This window comes from Lagopus leucura, unplaced genomic scaffold (genome assembly GCF_019238085.1).
Source record: "Lagopus leucura isolate 7727_CA_CO unplaced genomic scaffold, USGS_WTPT01 Super-Scaffold_100024, whole genome shotgun sequence".
Taxonomy (NCBI): Eukaryota; Metazoa; Chordata; class Aves; order Galliformes; family Phasianidae; genus Lagopus; species Lagopus leucura.
In genome coordinates this window covers 2,616,024-2,633,525 of record NW_024962276.1, presented here as the reverse complement: position 1 = coordinate 2,633,525, position 17,502 = coordinate 2,616,024, and the positions used below count along the sequence as shown (strand labels likewise).

General features: G+C 43.7%; 1 protein-coding gene across 7 annotated transcripts in view; it reads left to right on the top strand.

Annotated features, from left to right (window-relative positions):
- The first annotated feature begins 780 nt into the window (after window positions 1-780).
- Window positions 781-17,502, top strand: part of GTF2I (general transcription factor IIi) — a 51,789-nt gene continuing 35,067 nt past the window's right edge. For 5 of the 7 annotated variants that reach the window (XM_042879512.1, XM_042879510.1, XM_042879511.1 and 2 more), the window contains exons 1-8: window positions 781-922; window positions 4,027-4,132; window positions 5,121-5,259; window positions 14,469-14,603; window positions 15,611-15,794; window positions 15,976-16,004; window positions 16,307-16,355; window positions 17,045-17,088. In XM_042879512.1, the coding sequence (XP_042735446.1) occupies window positions 4,034-4,132; window positions 5,121-5,259; window positions 14,469-14,603; window positions 15,611-15,794; window positions 15,976-16,004; window positions 16,307-16,355; window positions 17,045-17,088 (679 nt within the window). In that variant the 5' untranslated portion in view covers window positions 781-922; window positions 4,027-4,033. Of the gene's footprint in view, window positions 923-1,272; window positions 1,387-4,026; window positions 4,133-5,120; window positions 5,260-14,468; window positions 14,604-15,610; window positions 15,795-15,975; window positions 16,005-16,306; window positions 16,356-17,044; window positions 17,089-17,502 lie in introns of those variants that run through there. The other 2 variants (XM_042879508.1, XM_042879513.1) reach the window with 2 other exon arrangements.

The following is a 17,502-nucleotide window of genomic DNA, read 5'->3' as shown; positions in this document are numbered from 1 at the left end:
GCTCTTCAGCACTCATTGGTTTCACATACTGAGGTTCTCGCTCTCAGATGTTAGATATTTAGGCGTAATTTGTCAAGAATACTTAGATTTTCCCATGGATACTTCAAATGGGAGTCAAGTGAAACACCTTACTCTGTGCTTAGCTGGAGGTGACATTTGTAACTCATGCACATCTTGGAGCAAAGTTTTGTGACATAGCCTAAAACCTTTGAGTGCTAAAGAGTTTCTGAAGATGAAACAGAAGTAATGAGTCAGAAGAAATAAGTACGGATTGGTCTCATTTTGTTTCCAGGAGGAGACTATGTGCTGAAGATGGAATTTCTCTGTTTTAACGATGACAAAAACGACTCTGAATTCTCCTCTCCACAGCAACTCCGGTGTTACAGCATGAAGAGAAATGCTTTTCTTGCCTGGTGTGAACACCTCATTCAGCCTGCAGCCGATGCTCATCTGGTTGACAAGCAGAGGGGAAAGCAAAGGGACACGAGGAATTTAGGTCCCAAACTGAAGGACCAGTGCAACCGGCCGGACAGGAAATGGCGACCAGACCCCCTCACGCAGGATGCCCCTCCAAGGCCACCGCTGCCCCCGCGCTCCCTCCCTGGGATTCGCGCCGCTCCGCCCCGCGCGGGGCACGATGGGAGTTATAGTTCGCCCCGTTACACACCGCGCGCTGTGGAGAGGTGTGGCCGCAGGGGAGCGGACTACATATCCCAGCAGCCCCCGCGAGGCGCGCGCATGCGCAGTGGTACATCGGTGAACAAAAACCTCCCCCTCCACTCCCCTCCCCGTGAGCGGCGCTGTGCTCAGCCCGAGACCGCGAGGGGAGCAGCGGGGCCTCTGGGCCCGTCCCAGCGCCGAGAGGCTGCTTTAAGTAGCCGCCGCCACTGCCCGCCGTTCCCCTCAGCCTCCACAGCCAGCGGTGAGCGGCGGGGTGGGATCGGACCTTGTGGGTGCGACGCGGGGATAGAAGGCGGGAGAGATCCGCTGTTCCCCGGCACCCTGAGGGGGAGGGAGGGCAGCGTAGACCCTCGTGCTGTGGGCTGGGAGAGGCCCCGGGCCCGGCTCTGGGGGTGGGGGGGCTTCTTTTCCTCCGCGGGTGGAGGCGGAGCTCCGCATTCTGCCCGCCCCCCGGGATCCAGGTGTGGGGACAGGAGGAGGCGGGCACCACTGTGTTGCCGCCGCCTGCTATTGGCTGGTGCCGGGGGCGCGTTTACCGAGAAGCGGTCGCGATTGGGTGCAGGAGGAGAGGGGCGTGGTCTGTATGCAACTAATGTAGGGTGAGGGCCCATGGGCTCCTGGGATGGGGCCCTGAGGACGGGGGGCTCCTGAGTCTGCAGTGCCGGGATGGAGCTCCGTGCTGACAGCTTCTGTGCTGCTCCGTGGGTAATGCCCTTGTTTTGTATTCCTGCCTCGTGAGCAGTGTGGTTGGATGCTGTTTTTTCATTTTATCTAAAACTTTGTCAGTGTACGTTGGTCCAGAAATAGTGAGGTTTGAATTAAGTATTGCTTTGCTAGCAGGCTTGAGGGTGAAAGGAATCAGAGATGTTCTTAAAGTAGCCAACGTTGGGATTGTTTTGTCTCTTTAAGTGGTCTTTAATAGTAGTAGAGGTAAAAGGGCATTGCATCTTCCTGAGCATCACAGATCTGCCTGCACCCCTGCAGGGTTTCTGTGCTCCATTAGCTAAGGCACGTCAGGATTAATGTTTTCTGAATCAAACTGAGGGAGAAAAATAGAGCTTTCTTGTAGCCAGTATGAATCGTCAAAAAGATTTGCTTGTACTTAACAGCTGTGCGTTCTAATCTGTGCAGTTCTGATACGGTGCCTTCTGTCTGAAGGCTGATCTTTGGGTGCAATTAAACATACCTTCACCCTGAAGGCAGAGCAGCTAAGGGTTGAGACCAGTAACAGCCAGGCAGCAGTCTGCCTTCCAGGTAGAGCATTCATTATAAATCTATGTTCCTCCTTATTCCAACTTGGTAAGGCAACAAGTGCTCAGCTAGAATGGCATTTCTTATAGAAGGGCCCCTGCTGGGCTGCTTTTCCCTGGGAGCAGCAGATCTACAGCAATGTGTAAGGCTGAGTGCAGGCATGCTTGCAGCAGCAGCTGTATTTTGGAATTCTTGGTTACGAGTCTTTCCATCTGTACAGTAGGATTGGTTTTAGTGTTTTTAGTGCTGCGTGGTCGGTTTGCTGCTTTGGCACTGTGTGAGACTGATGAGGAATTTGGCTTGTGCTGCTTCAGACAGCCTGAGCAGGAAGAGCTGCAAGAGGGGAGATAGGAGAGAAGTGAACCTGCAGAAGCAGAGCAGAGAACTGCTTTTCTCTGCTTCCTCTTACGGATGACATCTGTTTTCTTCCTATGGCTGAAAAACTTCAGCTTGAGGAAAAACATCTGTTTGAGCACAAAAGAAAGTAAAGCAGCGACAGATTGAGGATGAGGGGTCCGTCACTCCAGAGACCCTTATTGGAAACTCCAGATCTTCTGGCTCCAGAGCTGCCTTCCCAAGGACAGTTTTGGACCTCCTGGACAATAGGAAAGTGAGCACATGTGTTTACCTTGATCAGCCCTCCACCCACAGATCACCACCCCAGACTCAGGACAGTGCTGGACCAGAGAGTGTTGCAATGTCTGTTTTCTGTCTTTGGCTCTTTCCCTTCATCTGTTTTCTCTTTACCATTTTTTACATGTATTTCTTTAGTAGCTGTTGCTTACATTTCTCTTAAAGTAGTTGATAGGAATACATGTGCTTAAGTACTCTTTATCCTGAATGCTTATTAGTTGTTGGAAATCTGTCTAATTTTGCCTTGAAGTAGTTAGATAAATAGTGGTACTCTGGCAGCTAGCCACTAACTGTTGGAAGAATGGCTTCTAGATGGGCCTTTTTGTGCAGCACACTGGTGACAAGTCGGGATGTTCCCCGAAGCTTTGCATGAGGGGACTGTGCAGAGCAGTGGTGTTGTCACAGAACCTGAGCTGCTGGCATTTCTGCCTTTCATTTCAGATACCCTCAGGTAGCTGCAGACTGTCGCTGCCAATTTATCCATAGCAGCTTTAAAGCTGTTCAAACCTTGCAGACCTGCCTGGACCATCAGAAGGCATCTGGGTGTCTGTTGTGTTTGCCCTGTCCATGCTGCAAATTTGTTTTCCCCACCTTACTCTGTGTTTGGAGGTTTTGGGGGGTGATTTCTTGAAGACTCACATGTGGAGCTGTAATAGCAATGCCTCTCCCAGTTCTCCCCACCTGCAGGCATGTCAGGTTGTTGCATTAGGTTTGTGTGAACATAACATCAGTTGCAACATCCAGCAAAAAAATGTGCTCTTGGCAGCTGTTCTTGGTATAGTAATCCTTCTCTGTTGGCAGTTCTGCCAACATAAGCGTGAGCAACTCCTGGTTGTTATGTCTTTAAGTTGAAAGTCGGTTACGATGCACATAAAATAGGGTTTAATCCTATTGTTGTCACTTCTGAAATGCAGCTTTTAATTTGAGCACCTTAATTGGCAATTCTTATCTTGGAAATTAATCCTGCAGCTGTTTAATATGCAGATAAGAATGTTGGGCTCTGGTTGCTGACGCCGGAGTCTCAGGCCACGATTTGGGATGGCTGTAGTGGTGGTGTTTATTTGAGTGATACCCTAATGAACTTGTACTGAGAATTATAGGGCATGTTGCTCTAACACCAGTGTCAAGAGAGTTTTGTCATTCTGTTAATGCTTGTCTTTTTCTGCTGTGCCTCTTCAGGCTATTGCAGATACAAGCATGCACAAAAAGAAAAATCAGTATAAATGCAGCTAATCAATTAATATGCATCTCTCTAGGTGTTTTGTCTAGACATGGAACAGCATTTTAACTTTCAAGCAGCAGGAGGTATGCAGGAACAAAACAGTGAACAATTTATTCTGTTGCTGCACCTGCATGTTTGCTCACGTAGGGTTATTCAGGATTTTTGAGTGCATGTATCTGTAGGTAGATATTCCTGCACTGTTGCATGTAGCTGAACAGGCTTTATATTTGATGTTCCAGGAAGAGAATGGCCCAAGCTACGGTAGCAGCAACGTCTGTGCATGATGAAGACCCATCTGAAAGCAGGATGGTGGTCACGTTCCTCGTGTCAGCGCTGGAGTCCATGGTGAGTGGCTGTCAAAGCTCTCTGGGCACATGCAGTGCTACAGCAGTACCTTGCCTCCCTCCAGAGAGCTGGTGTGTGCTGTGCTGTCTGTACCTTAGTGTGTGCTCTCCGACTACTGTGATTGTGTGCTTATGGAAATTCATGCTAACAGCCTTCCTTTTTGCTCTGTGGTGGTGTTAGCAATGAAGTTTTGAATATAATGATTATAAGGTAATTGGTTTCAAAGCCAAGGGTTGTGTTCAGTTCCTAAGGGCTTTGTTGCTTCACGTCATGCAGCAACTATTTATGTCACCCTGGTCTCCTGAGTTACTAAGGATAGTTAACCTTTTGTGGTCACTTCTAGATGATCTCACTGACTTGGGAACTTCCTGTCTCCATACTCTGCAAGTTTTTGGTTTTTTTGTTTTTTTTTTTTTGTTTTGTTTTGTTTTTTTTTGACTCCCTTGCCTGGAATTGCTCCCAGCAGAGCACACCTACACCTTCACAGGGAGGCTGGAATCCTTCCCCTTCTCAAGAGGAATCCACACAGATCCACACAGAGCACAGCTGTCAGGACAGGGCAGGTTACAGGAAGCCTTCCTGCTTCCAGCCATGCTTTTCCAAACAGCGCTGTTTGTGTTAAGTGTGCTGTGGAAGGGCGAAATTCTCGCTAGGACAACACCATTATCTAATTGAAATCTAATTGAAATGATAATTTCCAAAGGATAGATTGAATAAATCATTTTAATTAAAAGCAGTTCAACTTCTCAGTCTAGATGAGACCTCAATTTCACTAATGCATCTATAGTGCTTTTAAGGTTTCTCATCAAAAGAATTCCAGATACATAAACTATCCGTTGCTACTGACTGACATTATGTAACTCACGATGTCTTTTAAGGAGTGGATGCTGGCAGCAGAAGCAGTAACTGCTTTAAGTGATTCCACATACATTTCTATAGAATATACCTTTAACAAGGACAATAAATGCTTTTCTGTTTCTTTTCATAGTGTAAAGAACTTGCCAAGTCCAAGGCAGAAGTTGCCTGCATCGCTGTCTATGAAACAGACGTCTTTGTAGTTGGAACTGAGAGGGGAAGAGCCTTTGTTGATTCCAGGAAAGATTTTCAGAAGGATTTTGTTAAATACTGTAAGTTTCAACGTTCTTTTTTTCTTTTTCACTCAAGCTCCTTAGTGTATATTGCACAATACTAGTATCCTTTGAGAGCAAAGTCCTGTATATCGTGGCTGCATTCTGTATGCTGCTCTGAAGTTACAGCTGCGTTACTTTTGTACCCCTTCACATCTGTGGGAGTGTTTTTTGTTTCTATTAATTTTCATAGTGGAACTCGTGTGATTATAAAACGTGATTCATTGTGTACAGAGCAGTGTTTTAAGAGTGGGCTCTCAAAGATGCAGTGATTCTTTGTGGAGGGTTTACATGCGTGTATAGGAAAACACTGCTGATGGTCAGTGCTTAGCCAATAATGCAGAGTGCCTTTATCTGCCTGAGGGAGGGAGAAGATGAAGGTCAAGAGCAGGATGTGAGAGAAAAACCAGTCTGCAGGAATTTTAAAACAACAGCTGTAAGATATGCTGGCTTGACTAATTAAACACTGTGTGCGGTGCAGCCATGTTTAATCTGTAACAGAAAGATTCGCTCCTAAAAATGCTTTTGCTGCTAGTTAAAACTCTGAAGATCCAGATTATCTGGTAAGAGTCTGGATTTGTCCACTGCTGTGCTGTGGGACAGTGACTTTCTGCAGGCCTAAGTGTATTTACTCTAAGAAAACCACTGTAATGTGGGGCTGTAACATTATATCAAAATGCAGGGTGATGACCTCAGTGAGGAATTGAGGATCAGATAAATCCATTCCTCCTCTTCATAATTTCTACAGGGGCAGGGTTTTTATACTGGTGTTTATGAAAACTATTAGCTGAATAATTGGAGGATGTTCAGCTTTTCACCTGACCTGCTGTTAAAGGATTTCCCTGTGAACCCAAATACTTTGTTTGCTAACCCAGTGGTACAGGCAGAACAGTGGTATTGCATGCCCAGGTAGAATGCTGTGGGCTTTGTCTGCAGTGTGTGTTGGTGTGGGATCTACAGTAACTGGGTCTGTTTGATCTCCCTGGCTAGGTCTGTGCTTTTGGTTCTGGACCATGGCAAGCACTGGTTTTCCTTCCGTGCTGGTTGAACTGTATCAGTTAAGATTTCTGTAGATATGCATATGTTAAAATCTTATGTCAGTTCTCTTAATCCTGACCCTTTGTTTTGTTCCAGTTATTAAATTATACTGTCTATGAATATCTTTTTTTATACTGTCAGATATGATTAAACAATATCTACATTGAAAACAGTATTTTCCTTATGCTTCCTCCAGAGCACCATGGGGTAGATCTGTGTGAATGAAGCCACTCAAATCTCAGTCTATATTCATGGGTTAGGTGTGAAGGAAGGAAGAAGATCCATAAGGATCTTGTTGTACCTTGTTACCTTAAGAAAAAAATTGATGGGAACAGGTTATAGCTTTTTTAATGTTGATATGTGTTGTGTGCTGAATGTTGAAAAGGCATTAATTATTTAAAATGGAGTCAGATAATAGACTCTTCTGAGCTGTGCTTAATTAAGATGGCTGCAAGCTCTTTGTTACAGTGAAATGGTTTGTTATGCCTTGTAGTGTGGAACTCTGTGTTTCCATACATGATCTGCAACTCAGGTAACCTGCATCATCTGTTCTTCTAAGCCTGTGTGAGTTTCCACTCTACATAAAAAGGAGCATATGAGAGGCACTCAAATATCATACAGAGTATGGGCAAGCCATGGGTATGGAAGCAATGCAGATCATCTACCTCTTATCCTACCAGTACCTCTAGCTGTTCCCTACTGAAATGAATTGCACAGTTCCTCATGGATGCCCTGTGGTGAGATGAAATGCCTCCTTGCTCTCTGGATTATCAGCCATTCTGAACAGGAGATGGAAGGCTGGGATGTCTTGAGGATGACGTTCCCTTCATCTAGCCGTCTTGACAGTTTCCCTTGAGGTTTGCTATTGATTCTGTGGGATTCATCCTCATGCACACACAAAAGGGCAGTAGAAGAGGCCTCAGCTCATCCCTGAGCTGACTTTGCCAATCAGAAGTAAACTTTCAGAAGAGCTTGTTGGCTCAGAAGTGCCTTTTTGATCACCTGCTCTGTACTTTGAGCAGGATTAGAAAGCACCATGTATCCAGCCCTCACCCAGATGCTGAGTGTTTGCCAAGAGTCCTGGTGACCGTCCTTGAACATCCACTGGTGCCAGCTGTGGCACCCGCAGCACGTGGGCTGTGTGGAAGTACAATCCTGCTACTTCTGTGGCTTTCTGTCAGCTCTCAGTGTTGCTACTTGTTCACTCTTTGGTGCTAGGGCTTTGGGATTGCATCTGTGGACTGCTCATCCTGAATGGTAAGCACTGGATTCTTAGAAGCCTTCTTTTTCCTTCTAGTGGCCTCAGGATTCTCTGCTGATCCTAGAAATACATCTAGCCAGAGTTCTGCTTTAAGTCCTGGAGGGACTTTGGCTGGGACTCTTTCACTCTTCTTACCTGTGCTTCCGTGTTCATCTAGCCACGGGTTGCAGGGGCTCCTTGTAGCTTCAGGAGTGATCAGACTTTGTTTTAAATGAGTTCCTCCTACTCGTGATGAATGAATGTCACGCAGTGTTCCAGAGACTTCACAAGAAAGATAGCTCAGCTTTGACTCACCAGTATCTTTGGTATGTGGATCACTGTTGAATATCTTCAATATCCTCCAAATTCTGTAGGCAAGTAAAGTGACTTGTCCCATAAATAAAGTTATTGTGGAGCAGCCTGAAGATCTGTGGCTGGGTGTCTGCCTCATTGCACCCCTCTGGTCTCTGAGAACGTGTTAGGCTTTGCAGGGAGTTTTTTCCTCTTGTCAGCAATAAGGAAAAATAAGGTAAACAGAACCATGAAAGGCTGCATCTTACCATCTCTTCACAAAAAAGAAGTACTTTCAAGTCTCCAGCTGTTGGGCTTTGTGGTATTGGCTGTAATTTCCATCTGAGTAACTGAATTTAACGTTTCTGGGCCATATAGTAAGCTCTGTATTCTAGGGGGAATTAAGCATCCATGGCTTAAGTTAAACGATGCCTTGGGTCTTACAATGATACATGCTGGCTTCCTAGTTTGTAACAGCAATTTTAAGTATGCAGTGACTGTTCTCAGTACTGAGTTTGGCTTCTACAGGAGCTGCTGTTTGCTGTGCAGGATCTCTCCTCCATAGAGAATGAGTGTTTTGACTTTGTGTCTAGTGCACAAAAACACTGATGTTTTGATCCTGGGCATCCTTTCATCTTCAAGGATTGCAGGCTGGATTCTGAGTGTCAGTTTGCATACAACACCTACACTGGAGAGCATGAGTCTACTTCATCCCTAATTGTTCATCCCCGTGGGCTGGAGGATACCTGTGTAAGATGAAAGCAAATCTATTTTACCTTGACCTTGCCTTCCTTGCAGTGTCTTCCTAACTATATAAAGAGATGCAGCTCATTTCATCTGTCTGCCCTGTGTGTTTAAGCAGCAGGACTTGGCTAGGCTGGGCACTGCCTGTACTGGACACCAGAAATGGAAGGTTTTGTGACTCTTCTCAGTTTTCCCCTCTTTTCTCAATTTCCCAACCTGTTTTTAAGAGTTCTCAGTAAATTTTACTCTTGCAGTTCTGTGTGACATTGCTCATTGCATCACAGCAATTGCAGTTATTCCTGATACTGGCAGTAAAAAAGCAGTGCTAGCAGCAGAGTCAGATTTGCAAAGCAGCTTAACTGCCTAGAGAATCTGGAGTGGTGCTTTTGAAAGCCTCTGTGCCATCTACCATCCAAATAGCCCTTATATCAGTGTTTTTTTTTTTCCTTTGTAGCTGATGATATTCAAAAAAGACAACCTAGAAATAAATGACAAATTGTTTTTGTTTTTTAAATCGAGCTCAGTCAAGTATATAGCATATAAATACAAGATCCTAACGTGTTGAAGCCCTCTTTTGCAGCTTTCTTTCACTGTCTAATGGATGAAGCTATTTACACGTTTGATCCATTTGTATTATATGTATGCTGTGCTGGATAGACTGTTCTTTTGCAGGCCTGAGAGCATCATGCTCTTGTGTTTAGAGGATGACAGGTTGGAGTCAACAGCAGTGTGGATATCTTCTTAACTCAGTAGCTCTGGGTTAATTTCAGTCTTGTGCTTAAAAATCTTTAAATCTCCAGAGAGTTCCTGGTACAGCAACTTGCTGTACTGCTACCCTGGGCACATGCCTTCTGTAGTGCTTGGTGTGGATGCTTCAGCTATGATGTAAACCAAGTATTCATACAGCAGCCTTGCTGCTTCCTTATGATCCTGATCACTTCTGACTGTATTCTTACTGTGTATTTCTTGCTTGTAATGCCTGTGTGAATTCAGAAATAGCTTCTAAATGGGATGGTTTGCTCTTCAGCCACTAAGCAGAATGTATCTGATCTGAAGTGCAGGCTACATTCCCTGACACATATGGTAAGAGCTGAATACATTTTTCAGCCTTACTCTAACAAGAGAGATTACTAGTGGCTCTAGCTGCTCCTGATCATATTCCATTTGTCTTAGTTACAGTATCTAAAGGGCAGACTTCCTCCTTGTGCCAGGGCAAATGTGAGGATACCACTCTGTAACTAGCTGACATCTTTGTGTTGCTGGCAGGGTGATCCCTTGACACTAATGCAGCTAGTTGAAAAATGCCACTTCTTCTTTGATGGTGATGTGTCAATGGGAAAACTGGTTTCCCACAGTCATTTTCTTTGGCCCTGAGCTGTTCTGTGGTCAGCTGTGACTTACGTGGCTTTTGCTGCTCTTGAAGATACAGAATGTTTAAGCAAAGAGGGGATTTGTTAAATTGTAGGCTTAAATAGTAAGGGAAAGAAAAACAGTGGGAGACAGGTGGAGGATTAACCCTGACAGCACACTTGTGGAGGTGCATACGTGCCATCTCTAATCCATTCCCTATTATAAATGCATATTTTTGGGCCGTGTCTACTACAATTCTCACCTTAGATTTGGCACACTCTGAAGAACACATAGAAGCAGAGCACGATTGGATTGGTTGCATTCTTCAATCTGTAATTAGCAGGATGCTTTCCGACTGCCAAGCCTGAGCTGTTGAACCTCTGTAGGTCTCAACCTCTTGTTTGTTGTTTTTTTTTTTTTTTAATTCCAGATTCCCTTAGGAACTCCATCTGGGAGTGGCCTTTGCTGAAGGCTTGTTCTGTTTAAGCATGTGTTGGAACAGGCAATCTCCAGTCAGTCGTAATGGGAGCTTCCTCAGCTGTGGCTCTTGGTTATATCCTTGAGTTTTCAATGTTTTGTTTTTTTTTTTTTTCTTCCCTCCTTGCAGCAGATGACTTGGAATAATTGGCATTTCTGCAAATGGCAAGATGAGAAGAGGCTGACAGCTGTTCGTGGCTGTGCTGACAGTAGCTTGTCACCATTTCCCAGACCAAGCATGCTGGTTGCCATCACATATTTACTCCTGTCACTGGGGAGTTAGGGCCTTGGTGCCCTGCTGGTGGAAGGGATCCCATGAACACTTCTTGTCCATTCCATGTTATGTGAGCCAGGTTGTACCATGCCTTGTTAGTGATGCATTGTGCTAACCTGGCTGGCTCTGCCTGGAGTTAATTAGGGAATAGTTTCATAATTGTTTTGTACAAAAGCTGTGGGCATGGTAACTGTTTGCTTTGTCTTACCTGCTTTCTTGCTCTTCCATTCTCTTGCTGCTTCCAGCACCCTGAGCTTCTGCAGTTCCTGTCTCTTTGTTGATTACATCATACTCTGTTTATCAGAAGCACTAGTTTGCATTGTGCACTTGTTTTTATTCCCACCCTATTTTGGGGCAGTTATAACTGCTTGACAGAACAAGCAGAACTGCGTTCGTTCTTTGAATTAAGTCTTTGGAATTCCATCACTTCCAAGTCTCTATTTAGCCTGTGGTGTGAGGTAAAGCATCTCCCTTTAAAGACTTGATCAGTATATTCACAATAAATCATGGTTACAGTTGAGTTTAAATAAAGATAATATTCCTTTCTAGCGCTTACTGAACAGTTGCAAGAAGTAACAATAAAATCCAAAGCAGTCATCAACTGAGTGCTGCTTTCCTGCCATCGTTCTCTCCGTTTGAGATCACTTAGTGGGTTTGGCTTACCAGTCCCCTTCTGTCTCACCTTGTGAAACACACAGTGCAGTTCTTGGGCTGTCTTATGCTGCACTTTTCTTAATCACTGATGTGCTCGCTAGGTGAACTCCACATTAATAATCCATGTCATGCTGTTTCAGCCTTACCTTGTGGCCTGTTAGATCCTTTTACTTTTGTCCTTAACTGTGATTCTCTTCCCCCTCTTTTTTCTTCCCCTCCAACTTCCCACGTTGGTACAGGGACTCCTGCTGAAGTGGTTGATGGTCTGTCCTGGCTAGCCATGCCTTCTTCTGTATCTCCTTTGTAGCCTTTTCACACACACACACAGCATCAGGGGTGAGTTACTCTGTTTTTGCTAAGTTTTACTTCTCAGTCAGTTCCCTTAGATTTAAGAATTAGTTGATGCCTTTTTACAACTTCTCAAAATGGAGGAAAAAAAAAAAGAAAAAAGAATACCTTTAAAAGAACTTCTGAAAATGCAACGTGTGTGTAATCAGGTATATAGGTATATAGGAATTTTGAAAGATCTCTCAGAATTTTCTGCCTGCCTTCCTCAGGGATGGTTCTCAAAATCCTTTGCTTCCACTGCTCTCCGCCCTGAATATGTGGATGTGTTGGGAACAGAGGCTCTTGCAGGCTTTGTGCCAGCCCAGTCACCTTTTTCTTGCAGCACTGCCGATGTTAGCCAGCCTGCACTGTTCCTGGTTTGTTTAGGATGTGGTGAGCTCTTTTGAATCCTTATTAGGGCTGGTTTCCTTGGCAGGAACCTTTTGTTCTTCTGTCTCTGCCTCACCAGTTAAGGTTTATTAAGCTAATGAGTACTTCAACAAAAAAGAATGCCAATAACAACGACAAAAAGTAAAATTAAAGAAAGAAAAAAACCCACCTGCTCAGAGAGTTAAGCCTCATCTCACTGCAGCCTACCCGTTTTCTTCCCTGTAGTTGCAGAGTTGCATCAGTAGCACTTCAAATACCCACCTCCTCAGTGTCTGCCTCAGGTGATCTTCTCTTTGACAATCATTACATTATTTTTCTTTATAGCTGTTGTCGAATAGAAAAGCTTAGGGCTGAATTAGATGGGCAAAGCCAAGCAAAAGTGTGAACGCTTTCCCTCTGATTGATTGTAGTCACTTTTGGATAATAGTTTTCCTTAAGCACAAAGGATGAAATGCGTGTCCTGTGTTGCTGCAATGGAGTTGCTGGCCTTACTGTGCCTCTCAGTGTCTGCACGTGGTGACATTGGTACTCCTACAATCATTTCCTGATAGTAAATCAGGTAAGTAAATCAGTAAATCAGGTAGTAAATTCCCCCAGTACCTGGGGGAATGCCAACATTTTGTTGCAGGATGCCTTGCCTACCATGGGCCCAATGCCCCTTTTGCTAGAGGAATGTCAAATAGTGGATCCCACCTCCTTCTCTCTCGTTGTTTGCACACCATCTCCTCTTTGACTTCAGTTAAATTGTTTATCTGCTAAAGCTTGATTTTTCTTTTTTAGGTGGATTGTAGGCAGCACTCTCTCTGTTACTTGGCTGCAGCACAGCTCTGCTTGGTAAAGAACTGCAGCCTGCAGCAGTGTTCCCTTCCTTGCAGTCTGGTGTTTGAATGCAGATGTGCTTTGTGGCCTATTTTTGTCTGCAATCAGAGAATATGCTTTGGTGGACCTTCAGAGCAGGTGTTGTGTAACACTGCTGAGCTGTGCTGCTCTTCATCAGTTTATAAGCATCACAGCTCTTGTTTAGGGAAGGAAGCTGCAGTGTTGACCTGCACAGAGGCCAGGCTGTAGATGCTGAGCTGCTCTGAAGCAACAAGAAAAAAAAAAAACTACCAAACTGAAATTCCATCATTTTGAGTCACAAACAACCAAAATGTTTGGAGGGCTTTTCTTTCAAAGCAACCTGTTCAGCCCTTATAGAAAGATGATTGTTTTCATCATGAGGATGGAGACAGCTGTGTGCTGCTTGGGTGATTGCTTTGCCTCCCACTGTGCTCAGGGCAAGAAGGTGGTTCTGAGTAACCAAAACAGCTAGGTAAGGCAGGAAGATAAAGGATGCTTGACCATACAGATGCTCAGTGGAAGGTGAGAGTTGCTGAAGGTAGCTTGTTTGTAACCCTGCTGAGCACAGGTTGGCTTTAGCAGAGTACCTGTACTAATCTTGCTGTGTGCTCCCAGCTGTGGAGAACACAGCTCTTCTACCATCTCACCTTCCCACCCTTACTGGGCCTAATGAGGGCTTTTTTTAGGTGACAAATGCCTCTTCTTAGTGCGAGTGTTTCTTCTCAGCTTGTTTCACAGCCATTTATAAGCAGTTGTTCAATCTGATGTTTGCTTTCTCGTGTTAGCCATGTTACCACTCTAGCAGTGTTGGTGTGAATTGCAGTGTTTATGTTCTTGTTCACAGTGAAATCATGATGCAGTTTTGACAGTGATTGTCCTGTTACTCGTAGGAATGTAGTTCTTTCTTGTGTTTTCTTTCATCTGTAGAAAAAAAAATATTGTTTTCCCCCATTTTTTTTTCTTTTTCATGGGTGATTCTCAGTAAAACTACAGTAACAGAAAGGAAAGGCTGCTCCTGAAAATAGATAACTTCTGTTCGCTGCTTATGATCAAAATAGAATAAGGTTTAGGACTGAAATACTCTTTTCATTTGTTCTGTTGTTAGCAGCTCCCCCTGCTCAGCAACAGATGTACTTCAGTGTCTTTTAAAAGGTGAAGAAGCCACGCAAGGTAGGAGCTGTGTCCTATAACAGGATACAGCATCTGCTGAATGAGACATCAGGTGTAGTGCCAGAGACAGAGGTTTTAGTATTTTCCTGTGTAGTGTTCCTACCCTTTCTTCCTTTTGCCTTTGGCATTTAATTTCTACTGTATCTTTCTCTCCTGGGATTAGTGGTGTTTTCTACATCTACATGCAAAGAGAAGTCAGCTTGGCTGTGTCTCTTAATTAATCGTTCTTATGCTCAGAGGGGGATATTTACAAAGGCTGTATGGAGAGCATAATAATATTTACTGCCCACATACATTTGCCTCTAGGTTGAAGAACTTTTGAGCAGGAATCCTTTTAACTCCTCTGTAGCCTAAACTAGAGGAGCTTGGTCGTGAGGGTTTTAATAACTTGTTTGATTTTTGCCTCATTTTTAGGTGTTGTAGAAGGGGAGAGGGCTGCAGAGCTGCAGGAAACGAAGTATGTACCACCTGCCAACAGGCTGACAGTGGATGCTGTGGAACTGGAAGCTCTCAGGAAGTCTGTAGAGGACTACTTCTGCTTTTGCTATGGTGGGTGCTTCAGGGTCTTCAGAATACCTGCTTTGGATTTCTGAATTTTTATTCCAGTTGGAGGGAGGGTGCTTTATGATCTTGTCTGAAAAGCAGATCCATTACCCAGTGTGCAGTGAGCCAATTCCCACACACTCTGGAGAGATACTTCTTATTTGGACCTGAGTGCTGGGGGAAGTTTACACAAATCAAGCATAATAATGCAATTTTCTTCATTGTATTTATACACGAAATTCTCAAGTGTTCCATATTCCACCTATCTAATAGAGAAGGGACACCTCCTACCTATATATCCATAAGTTAAGCCATCATAATATTGCCTCCCCTTTTGTCTGCTTTCCTGGCCATCTGTGCCTGTGCTGTGTCCTAGGCCTTACATGGCCCTTGGTGGCCATTTGGGCAGTGCTCCCCTTGCTCTTTTTACACTTGCATGGCCACCTAAGAACGAGCTGGGCACTTCTCCTCTTGCCAGTTTTCCAAGGGGATCAATTGGTACTGATTAATCAGATAACATAAAAGGTCGAGGTGTTCTGCTTTAATATAGGCAGCTCTTGATCGAAGGATTCTTCACCCATGTTGATGTAGCACAAACACCCTCTTCTTCCCAAGGGAGGATTGTTTCTGTTACCTGTATCCTCCCCTTAGAACACTTAAAAATGTCTACCTAGTATCAATCTTAGCTTTTCAACTGTACTGTAATTTAGATAATGAGCTTATTTTGTACTGGCTGATTCTACAGCATGCACATATACTGGGTGGTTTTATTTCCTATTTGTTTTGCAGCATTTAGTTTGAGACTGTGGTGCAGTACGGCCCCTTTGCTTTTAAGTAAGCATCTATGCCTCAGTGGGTTCCACTGAATATTGGTGCATGAGGTGCTTGGTTTCCTGCAGGGGTTTGCATCTGTGCCTTGTTTTCTCTCCAGTCCTCTCTGAAGTAATGGGGTTTATGAGGCACGCATCCTTTTGCTAGCTGCTGATTTTGTGACAATCTCCTTTTGGTTTTAGGTAAAGCTTTAGGAAAGTCAACGGTGGTCCCAGTGCCGTATGAGAAGATTCAGAGAGACCAATCTGCTGTGGTGGTGCAGGGCCTGCCCCAGGGGCTTGCGTTCATGCATCCGGAAAATTACGATGTTTCAACCCTGAAGTGGATTTTGGAAAACAAGTCGGGGATCTCATTTATCATCAAAAGGTTAATTGCTCTCTAGTTTGCTCGTTTGTTCATTTTTGGAATTCAAATTCCACTTCTTAAATTGCTTCTGTTTCTATTAAACAGAAGTCTTCCCTTTTTAGTTTTGTACTACGAAGTCCATATTGATCTATTTTGCTAAAGCTATGGTTTGGTGTTTTTTTTTCTCCTTATTTCCATACAGGCCTTTCCTAGAGCCGAAGAAAGAGTTAGGTAAGTTCCTGCTTGTTCAGACTTTCATTTAGGAATAAACTGGAATTTCAGTGTAAGCATCTCCTTTGTTTGGGTGAAAGGTTTGCTTAGCTTTGTTTCCCAACATTTCAACTTTCAAATCTGGAAAGAGAGCAGTGGAAAGCATAGTTTGAAGCAATTATATATTGGTGTTACTTGACAGTTTAATAATCCAATTTAATTAATCTCTCTTCTTCGTATCTTTGCATGTGCATGGGCTCTGTATACAGAATTTGAATTGAAGGGTGTTAAAGGAAATTCACATGATATCTTTTAACTTCCAGGAGCTCATGTGACAGATCCTTCACAATCAATTATACCTCCAGGTGGAAGGTGAGTTTAAAATAATGTAGGGTTTTTTGCATGTCTTTAAATATTCCATCTACTTCTGTTGCATAATTTGATGTCAGTGTCAACAGTGTGTTTTCATATGATTTCATATAATTTATCTTAATGGGCTTTTTCTGACCAGCTGACCTCTGGACAACTTCTTGATAGCATGGGATTATAAAGAGCACGGACAGTCTCTTTCTTTTCACCATTATTTGTGGAGAAACTATTACAAATTAAACAGCTGATGAGGTTTCCGTTGAGTCTAATTAGCCCAGTGAGTGTTGTTAATTCACAGTCTGTCTATCAGTGATAAGTTTGCCATGTCTTATGCTAAAGCAGCGACTGGGAACAGATGCAATGTTCTTCCCTTCCCCTTCCTTAATTAAAAAAACTTTATATATCTGTATATTTATTTGATTCTAAACTGAGAGCTTATATTTGGAATAAATAAAAAAACTGTTTTATGTGAAAGCAGGGAAACGTTCTGTGCTTCTGCTGAGTGCACTTCTCATTAGATGGTAAACGTACTTGGAGCGTTGTGCACATCCATTGAGTGCAGGGCTGGGAGATCCATCCCCATCCCCTCGAGGCTGATTTCACTAGACAGCTTGTAAACTATGAGGAACTTTCCAGAAATAGGATTTGGGGGTTTTATAATGTCACTGTGTTCATTCTGTTTGTTTCTGTAGTTGCCTTCCTGTTCAAGTGAAAACGGAGCCTAGTGAGGATCCTGGTACGTTCAGAATTTTGTCCTTATTTGCCAAACAACTGCATCATCAGTTTCTGTTCAGAAGGCTGTATTGAAATGGTGATAGGAAGATCCAATAAAACCAGCATAAATCCACCCTGCGTGCGAGAGAGAAACTGCTTGTTAGTTAAAAATGGCCACTTTTCCATTGCAGTTTTTATCAAATTTTTTTTACCTTAGCCAGAGGTTTCCACTTCTGGGTTTGTCATGTTTTGTAGCCTGAAATCATTTATTATCATTGGAAGTGAAAAAAGGGAAAGGTCCTCAGCTCTTCTTTTCATTCTTACTCAGCACTATTTTATCCCTAATGTGGAGAGTGGAACTTACCAGCTTATATAATAGCACTACCAGAATGTTGATAATGAGATGGAAACAAATAGGAAAATGTTACTTTTTGTT